General features: G+C 46.3%; 1 protein-coding gene across 1 annotated transcript in view; it reads left to right on the forward strand.

The window, feature by feature from the left end:
• Nucleotides 1-8502, forward strand: part of CBY2 (chibby family member 2) — a 75125-nt gene extending 66623 nt beyond the window's left edge. The window contains exon 4 of the mRNA XM_057306762.1: nt 6681-8502. Within this exon, the coding sequence (XP_057162745.1) occupies nt 6681-7898 (1218 nt within the window). The 3' untranslated portion in view covers nt 7899-8502. The remainder of the gene's footprint in view (nt 1-6680) is intronic.
• Nucleotides 8503-10073: the final 1571 nt, after the last annotated feature.

Raw genomic sequence — 10073 nt, forward strand, 5'->3', positions numbered from 1 at the left:
TTTATTTTAGAGGTGACATTCAGAGAATCGAAGTGACTCTCTCAAGGGCACTCAAAAATGGAACTTTTCAGCCCAAAGCTGCTGGGAATTTGGGGTCTCTACCCTCATTGGATTATAGTTTCAATATGGGGACATGGAAACCAGCATGCATGAGCGCAGGGGGCAGCCTCCTTTAAGGATTACGTAGACTGACCTAGGGTTTTGTGGAATTCACAGAGGAAAGCCCCACTGCTATAGATTTTCCACCAGACAGTAACAGCTGTGCAGTTTAAAAATACAAATCGAAATGAAGCTATAACTTCACCAAATCTGCCAAATATATTAAGTCATATGAAATCACCACTTTTGTGGGCTACAGTGTCAATGGTTTCACATCGTTCAATCTAATTGCTTCCTTACCTTTCCGTGCATTTTGGTTGATTAGTTCACGGGCAAGGACTCATTATACCTCCACTGTATGTGAAGTGTGCTAGGCATATCAAAAATAAATAGATAAAAAAGGGACAGGTTACTGTCCTTAGAGTACTGTAATTTATCCGTTTGGGGAGAAGATGGGACAGGGTAGAAGAGAACCACTGCAAAGTAATGATATCAACACATGCAAAATAAAATATCAGGGCATTGTGAAGGGCGAGAATGAGTGTGTGGTTTGGAGTTAGATACACTGTTTTAAACCCTGGCTCTTCCCCCTTGCTGGCTATGTGATCCTAGGTACAACCTGGCAGTTCTTCTCTGTAAGATATTACATAAGAATATGGAAATCAATTAGCATATCATCACATAATAGTCATTAGTCATAGTAAGTGTTATTTCCGTTTTCTTGTTCTATGTATCTTCCTTTAAGAAAATCTAAGCATCTTCTCTTCTGAATCTGCAGTAATCATCTTTGTAGCTCTCTATAAACAAAGAAAATGTCACATATTCTCCTTTCATTTTTGAACTCCACAACAAACTCCCTGAAAGAAATAGGGCAGATGTTAGGAAGATTGCTGTGGTTGGTTGTACAGGTTGTGCACTGCAACAGCAGTTGTGACTGGCACCCTCTAAAGTTGGTCATTGTACAAACATATGGGGTGGCTCTGAATCATGTTTTCATCTACATTTTCTAGATATGGAAATGTAGGCACAGAAATGAAATGATTTTGTAAAGGTCATGCACTCATACAGTATAGAGCCAGGACTCTTTTTGGATTTTGTGATGTCTGGTCCCTTTTGCCCCATATCTTATAGCCTACATTAAAGCCTGTTACTCTTTGACCTCCCTCATTTGCACCAAGCCATAATTGGTGCTATTCACTGAATTTTCAAAGTGACTGAAAGTTCCCTGGAGGCAGGGTCTGAGACCAGATGCCAAATTAATGTTAGTTGATTCATCAACATAAATGTGGAGGGCGAATTGGTGCAAGAACATTCAGAGTGGAAATAGACTTAGGGTGGGGAGTTTTCACAAGGCCAAGAAAGAGTCTGTCTTTCTTTTTCTTTTTCCTTTTCTTTTTTCTTTTCTTTTCTTTCTTTCTTTCTTTCTTTCTTTCTTTCTTTCTTTCTTTCTTTCTTTCAATCTTTACTAAATTTTATTTTGTGAAGATTGTATTTATTTATTTTGAGAGAGCACACAAGCAGGGGGAGCAGAAGGCAGAGGGAGAAGCAGACTCCCCACTGAGCAGGGAGCCGAATGCGGACTTGATCCCAGGACCCTGGGATCATGACCTGAGCAGAAGGCAGACACTTAACTGACTGAGCCACTCAGGCCATACAAGAAAGAGCCTTTCTTGAAGGACTAAGTCCAGCTAAATCTGATTGAAATTGGGGAAAGAAAGAATTTTTCTTGTCTTAGCATTTTGTCATGTCTTAGAGCTTAATCATGATTCCTGGCATCTCCGAAATGCCTGGATATTTGTTATTTTCCCTTAAATCTCACTTTCAGAAGAAGGTGCTGATTTACTTTAACCTCATCCGTAGGATTGTGGGTTTGATAAAACAGGTATATTCTTCTAATAACCATTAAAATAAATACATGACTGTTAAAGAATTTTTAAATGTTTTTGTGTTCTATCTAAGACACTAGGCCATGAGGCAACACTGGACTTGACCTCCTTCTCAGTCCTGTCTGGGAACAGGAGGGAAGATACAGGACTAGTCATGAGAGGAGGACTGGGTTCTGGGGAAGGAAGCAAAGGGGACCTATTAGCCTGTCAATACTTCCTGGATCGGGTGCTGTGGGCATGTAACCGAGATGGCATGTGTGGGAAGCACCGACCACTTATAGAATGGGACAGGACGTTAAGGTTGGTAAAGAGGGTTGCTAGGGCCATAGTGGTGCCCATTTATAAATATGGATCCACTGGACCAGAGAAAGTTAGAGCAAGAGGACATTTAGAGATCATGTCACTGACCCCTCATTATACAGAGGATGTGACCAAGGTCACCTGATAGCACGCATAAGGATAAGGGCCCGAGTATCCAGATTGTTCATAGCTAGTGATCCGCCACCCACATGGTAAGGTTTTATTTAGTGCATTTCTGCTGAGGGGACAGTCGAAAGTTACTTGGGTACCCAAGGCAGCATGAAAGCAGCTGGATATGATGATTTAAAGACCATCATGGATACTCTAAACAGTAATCAACAGTAGAAAGAACTAGTGATTCATCTTTGGATGCTCAGTTGGATCAAGATGCATATCTCTGATCGAAATGAAATAGTCATAAAATAGAAATAAGACAATTGGGGAATTTTGAACACTTAATATTTGCCAATATTAAGTGATCATTGTTAATGGTATTGACACTTTGTCGAAAAGATATGCATAAATGTATTTCTGGGTAAAATAACATGATGTCTACACTTTGCTTTAAAAGAACGCAGTGGCGGGGGCATGATGGCAGCGTTGGGTGGATGTACAGATGAAACGCGCGTGGCCTAGACTTGGTAACTGCTGATGCTGGGTGAGGGGTACGTGACGTTTAATGGGCTCTTCCCTCTCTCTCTGTGTATGTTTGAAGTTTTCCATAATACGAAGTTAACACAAAACTATCTTCACCCCCTAACTACTGCAAGTCCTTTGTTAAATCCATGGCGATTTCCTGGGTGTGTGCCTCACCCGTGTAAGTTCAGGCATCCAGGACTGGGTTGGTGACTTTAGTGGGTGAACTTGCTTTGGTTATTTAACTTCGACTCTGAGTTTGCTTCTCCATCTGTAAAATGGTATAATAATAGCAAGACTTCATTAAGTCAGTGTTGCGAGGGTTAAATTAACTCAGTGTGCAGAATGCTCAGCTTAAGGCCTGGCACAAAATGGGAGCTCGATACTTGTTTCCTTCTTCCTTTTTCTTCTCAAGATTGGGATCCACACTGTTGACTAAAGCCACCATTTCCACAGTAATGTTTTCTAGAGCGAGATCCTGCTGTGGTGGAGGCCTGCATTGGAGGGAGAGGACCTTTCATGATCTGCTCCTTAGTGACTGTGGCTAATCTTCCCAGAAAACTGGGACCAAGGGATCTTAAATGGGCTGCGCTGCCCACAGTGACATTCATTCTGGTTGCAGTTTCAGCCACAAGAGCCAATGTGCTTTCCCAATTGAGAAATATGAAAACCATGGAGACTGGATTTATTTAAAGTAAATAAGGTTCTGATTGCAGAATGCCCCTGTACCCTCACTCTCTAGAAGATTAAGCACATCCTTATAAAGTTAATGACATGTGCTTATTGCAAAGTTAATAGCATAGAACCGTGCCTTCTATTTATCTAGCTCTTTGGGTTTTAAAGAATTCTAGCCAACATGATACACCGTGCAAATTATATTTTCCCTCTATACCCATATATATAACACAGATAACCTGACTTGTTTTCTATCTTCTCTATTTGTAAAATTGTGAAAATAACCTAAGAAATGAGGCATTGATATTTGGAGAGCATTGTAATGTACTTCAGATGAAATGCTTTTGTAGTATTTAGAAGTAGCTATCATGATCCAATTTTTATTTAAATTCATTGCTGCAATTGTTGCCTCTACTCTAGGACACATACCACCTGTTCACCACTTTCCGAGTACACCTCAGAATTCTTCCATTAGCAAAACGTACATTTCTTGATAACAATACCTTACGTTTCGATGGCACTTGGCAGTTTTAAAAACACTTTTGCAATCGTTATCTCATTCAATCCTCACAACGGTGTGGTGCACCAAACAAGGCATGTTTTTATTTCCATTTTATGGGTGCATTTCATTGACTTTAAATGTTGGAAGGTGTCTTTAAAAAAAAAAAGATTTACTTATTTATTTTAGACTGAGAGAGAGAGCGTGTGTGTGTGGGGGGGGACAGAGGGAGAGAATCTTCAAGCAGATTCTGGCTGAGTGCAGAACCTGACATGGGCCTCAATCCCACGACCCATGAGATCACAACCTGAGTCGAAACCAAGAGTTGTATGCTCAGCCAATGAAGCTACCCAGGTGCCCCTTGAAGGTGCCTTTAAGATCAGGGAGTCTGGTTCTCTCGTCTTCACTAGTAAAAAAATTTGGGTCTCAGAGAGGGTGAGAGTTTCCAGGGACCAGGATGAGAATTCCTGTGACCCCCAGTCTTAACATCTTGGTCTTTAACCCTGGTGTAACCTCCAACTTTGCAAACTGCACATTCTAGCTGACTCAGAGCTGTCCTGACCACCTGCAGCCAGAATTGCTTGAGGGAACTGGTTGGAAATGCAGATTCCTGGACCATAACCCATACCAAGTGAAACAGTCTTACAAGTAGGGAACTCAGAAATCTGCATTTAAGGGGCACCTGGGTGGTTCAATTGGTTAAGTGTCTGCCTTTGGCTCAGGTCATGATCTCAGCCTCACATCCAAATCCCTGCTCAGTGGGGAGTCTGCTTTTCCCTCTCCCTCTGACCCTCCCTCCCCACTCATGCTCTCTCCCTCTCTCTCAAATAAATAAATAAAATCTTAAAAAAAAAAAAAGATACCTGTATTTAAAACAGATTCAGCTGATTGTTCTATAATGGAAAGAATAAGAGCTACTGGCTTATTGGATTTAAGCTCTGGGGCTCTGATCCCCTTTTTATATGATGGTCTTGAGATGTATGGGCCACCATCATGATTTCCTCTTCATGAATTCTTTGGTGTCCTTTGCTGTCTTCATTACCACACATTGAATTCTCACTGCTCAATGATATGTCTGTGATGGTGCCCTTCTTGTCCAAAATTACCCACTGGACTCTGCCTTGAGCCTAACATTATGTTGGCGGATATGAAAAGGGGCTGCTGGAAGGACAGACTCAGGGTAGCTAAGAATGAAGGACGAGCCTGAATGGGGCAAGGGAGCAGACTCAGCTGATGGACAGCACCACTATTTTGGACACAGGGATTTGGGTGTCTGTTGGAGTGATTCATGCTGCTGCTCTGCCCGTGCCCGTTGTGGGTACAGCTCTGCAGCTGGGGTCGATTGAGAAGCATGTTTGTTCCTCCTCTAAGGTGACAAAAGTGTGCCAGAGCCCACGTTTCATGCTTTCATACATTATCTCTTTTCATCCTAAAAATAGCTCTGTGAGGAAAGGTAGTAGATGTAGTTTTCCCAAGTTGAAAATGTGGAAACTGAAATGCAGACAACTTGCCATATTCTTGTAACTGACAAAATAGTGGGGCTGGGAATCAAAATATTTGTTGACTCCAAGTCAATGCCTTCAACCTGCACAATATATATGTGATTGCCCTTATTCATGAAGTCCGTATTTGTGTGTTTGCCCACTCACTGAAATCTGTAACCACCCGATCAATCCCTGTGGCACTTTGGTGGTCATTTACAGATGTGCACAGAGTGACGAAAAATTTAAGTCACCTGATGAGTACATTCTACTTTTTTTTAATGTAGTTTTTGAGATTTTATTTATTTATTTGACAGAAAGAGAGAGCACAAGCAGGCAGAGTGGCAGGCAGAGGGAGAAGCAGACTCCCCACCAAGGAGAGAGCTTGATGTGGGGCTCTATCCCAGGATCCTGAGATTATGACCTGAGCAGAAGGCAGATGCTTAACTGAGTCACCCAGTCACCTCTGATGTTCACATTCTACGTAGGAGCCTTTCTTCTGCTCTCACACTGTAAAATGATGTCCTTTGCACCGTTTATTTAGTGCCACATTTTTGACACCTTTTGTGCTTTTTTAGGTGATTTCATGGTTTCAAATGCCACCCCCCCCCCCCGGTATATTGAAGGGCTGCCTAGTCTAAATGAAAGAAGGTATGCAGTGCCTTATGGAGAAAACATGGGGTAGATATACTTTGTTCAGGCATGAGAGACAGTGCTGTTGGCTTAAAGTTCAGTGTTAATGGATCAGTAATACACACTAAATAAGGTGTCTTTCAACAGAAATACCTATAAATACAAGGTTATGTATTGACTGGTTAACAGAACTGTGGCTAGAGGCTGGCAGGAACCTAACGCTACATTTCTCATAGGAGCAATGGCTTAGTATTCGTGACTTCAGTGTTTGCAGGAATTTTACAGAACAGAACCACTGCAACTAATGAGGATCAGTTGCATTTCCTTGAGAGGACTCCACGAGGCCAAATGCAAAAGGGTCCCCTGGGCCAAGCGGGACCATCAGACTGAGTTAACTGTGGGGTGTCGTGTGAGCAGCCTTGGGGCGTCAGCTCCTTCACTAACTCTGGGCTTCCCTGTTCTCTCCCACAGAGGGGCACAGCCGAGCCTTTCCTGAGGCTGCACAACTTGTACCCTGCCCCGCGCTGTGCCCGGCAGGCCGCCCTGCCCAGACTGAGCCGCCGCGTGGTCAGCCAGCACTCCTACCCACTGAACCGCTTCTCCTCGGTGCCCTTGGACCCCATGGAGCGCCCCACCTCCCAGGCGGACCTCGAGCTGGATTACAACCCTCCACGCGTCCAGCTCAGCGATGAGATGTTTGTCTTCCAGGACGGGCGGTGGGTAAACGAGAACTGCCGCCTCCAGTCCCCCTACTTCTCTCCCTCCTCCTCTTTCCACCATAAGCTGCACCACAAGAGGCTGGCCAAGGAGTACCTGCTGCAGGAGGAGAACAAGGCCCTGCGGGAGGAGAACAAGGCCCTGCGGGAGGAGAACAAGACCCTCCTCAAGGAGAACAAGATCCTGCAGGTCTTCTGGGAGGAGCACAAGGCCACGCTGGGCCGGGAGGAGAGCAGGGCCTCCTCGCCGCTGCTGCACAAGGACAACGTGGCCCTGGAGGTGGTAAAGAAGGACGCGGCCTTGCCGATGCACCGCAGCAAGGAGAACAGCACCCTCCAGCTGCTCAGGGAGGAGAACAGGGCCCTGCAGCTGCTGCTGGAGCAGCGGAAGGCCTACTGGGTCCAGACAGAGGAGAAGGCCGGCCCTGGGGAGGAGCCCAAGCCCGTCCCCTCACCCCATGAGGAGCCTCACGTCCCTGGGCTGCTGCCAGACCAGAGCACAGGCCTCTCCTCCCCTTTCGAGGAGTCCAAGGGGCCCCCGACCCCCCAGGAGGACCCTAAGACGCTGCGGGTCCTGCGCCAGATGGTCAGCAACCTGTCCGGCTCTTCCGGGGACGAGGAGGTCAAGGCCGGCTCTGGCCTGGCCGACGGGAGCCAGTCCTTGGAGCTGCTGAGAGAGATGAACCAGGCGCTGCAGGCCCTGCGGGAGGAGAACCAGAGCCTGCAGATCCTGCGCGAGGAGAACCGGCTCCTGCAGGAGGAGAACAGGGCCCTGCACGTGCTACGTGAGGAGCACCGGATCTTCCAGGAGGAGAACAAGGCCCTGTGGGAGAACAACAAGCTGAAGCTGCAGCAGAAGCTGGTCATCGACACCGTGACCGAGGTCACCGCCCGGATGGAGATGCTCATCGAGGAGCTCTACGCCTTCATGCCCGCCAAGAGCAAGGACCCCAAGAAGCCTAGCAGGGTCTGAGGCCTCCGAGGAGCACTGGGCATGGAGCACTTGGCCAGAGAAGACCTCCCGCCTTCCGGCTGGCTCCCTGGCCGTCAGCCGCCGGCTCGTGCCTGCTGAGGAGCAGAATCACCAGCTTTCCTAAATTCGCAGCAGTAATAAAGGCACGAGGAGGCTGAGGCCCGTTAACACCAGTGTGCTGCTCTGGCTTCTTTTCTCCTTTTTCCAGCTCTTTTGGGTTCACCGCTAAATGGAACAGGCGGTGCGGAGAGTTCCCATAGATCCCCGTCCCCATGCGGGCATGGCCTCCCCGGCGATCCTTGTCCCCCACCAGAGTGGGACAGTGTCACCACCAAGGAGCTTATGGTGGCACACCATTGTCACCCAGGGCTCACGCTTTCGACTAGGGCCCATGCTCAGTACTGCACGTTCCATGGGTTTGCACAAATGTATCTACCATTATAGTAGGAGAGCATTTTCACTGCCTAAAAATCCTCTGCTCTGCCTCTTTGAGCCCCTGGCAACCACGGAGCTTTCCACGGTGTCCTCAGTTTTGCCTTTTCCAGACGTCCTCTTTTGGAGCCTTATGCTTGTAAGCAATATACTTATAAGTTGCCTCCATGTCTTTTCATGGCCTGATAGCTCCTTTTTTTTAGTGCTGAGTCATATTCTACTGTCGGACTGTACCACCATTTATCCATTTATATGCTGAAGGACATCTTGGTCTCTTCTAAGTTTTGGCAGTTAATGAATCTGTCTTCTTTTGTACCACCCAAGTCTCTTCTTTCATTCTTACCTGTTTTTCCTCTCTCATTTTATTTCTTTTTTCCTTCCTTTTTTCTCCTACTCTTGTGCTCTCTCTCCTGTCTGTCTTTTTCTCTCATCATCTTCCATTTCTGAAGCTATGGCATGGATGGCAGCCTGTGGGAGAAGAGGTCACTCGAGGCCGGGGCTTTTCCATTGCACTGCTAGTGACACTTGGGGCCAGTAAATCTTTGTTGTGGGAGGCTCGCCTACATGTTGGGTGTTTATCAGCACCCCTGGGCCTTTGTCCACTGGATGCCAGTAACAGCTATCCAACCCTCAGCTGTGACAACCAAGGGTGTCTCCAGATATTGCCAAATGTCCCCTACTCCCAACATTACTCTAAGTATATTCTTTGAAACACTAGTCCTTGACATGCTCTGAGAAAATGAAGGTTTCCATGGGGAGAAATGCTGTTACAGTCCCCTCTGGCAGATTTAGAATCATACTCCAACTTGAAGGATCTGAGAAGTCCTGCAATGAAGAAATCTGCTTAACTTTGGTAAACTCAGAATAGCCCAATTTTATTTGATCTCAAAATCTCTTTTTATGTTACCCTGCTGTTCACCCAGTGTGGCAAGGGGTGCTTGTGCTCTCCCCAGCTCTAGGCTCACCTCCCTATTCCCGGGTGCCCTCTGCTTCCTCATGGTTTACATTTCCCAATTGGATGTAAGTGGTGAGGCAGATATCTATTAGGCTTACTGGAGGGAGGCACAGGTGCTCAAAATTTAGTGTCCTGGGCTTCAGTTCTCATTTCAAAGTTGAACAGAGTGTAGAACCAAGAGGTTGAAAGGAACGCTTGGGTGACTATAGAGGGAGTTGGGCTGAGGTTCCCAACTTTGCTGTATAGTGGAACCACCTCAGTGGCTTTGAAAAACGCAGCTGCTGCTGCTGGAAGCCATGTTTCTTCCAATGAATGGGATTTTGAGCCCCTGAGTAGTCTGCAGCTCACAGAATGTCGGTATTTGGAGCTGCCCACCCCTTCCTCGTTCACACACAAGTCTTCTCCAACCTGAGTTCTTTTTTTTTTTTTTTTTTAAAGATTTTATTTATTTATTCGACAGAGATAGAGACAGCCAGTGAGAGAGGGAACACAGCAGGGGGAGTGGGAGAGGAAGAAGCAGGCGCATAGCGGAGGAGCCTGATGTGGGGCTCGATCCCAGAACGCCGGGATCACGCCCTGAGCCAAAGGCAGACGCTTAACCGCTGTGCCACCCAGGCGCCCCTCCAACCTGAGTTCTTATCAGTTTCTCTGGGTAAATAGTTCTTTCCAAATTCCTTTCTTTTCATGTTTAAAAGTTCCCCAGGTATTCCAATCTGCAACAAAGTTGAGGAATCAGGGTGATGGTCCTTGCGCTGAGCTGACTGAGTCTCAGTATCCCGCTCCACTCA

The sequence above is a fragment of the Ursus arctos genome, unplaced genomic scaffold, assembly GCF_023065955.2.
Source record: "Ursus arctos isolate Adak ecotype North America unplaced genomic scaffold, UrsArc2.0 scaffold_10, whole genome shotgun sequence".
NCBI lineage: Eukaryota > Metazoa > Chordata > Mammalia > Carnivora > Ursidae > Ursus > Ursus arctos.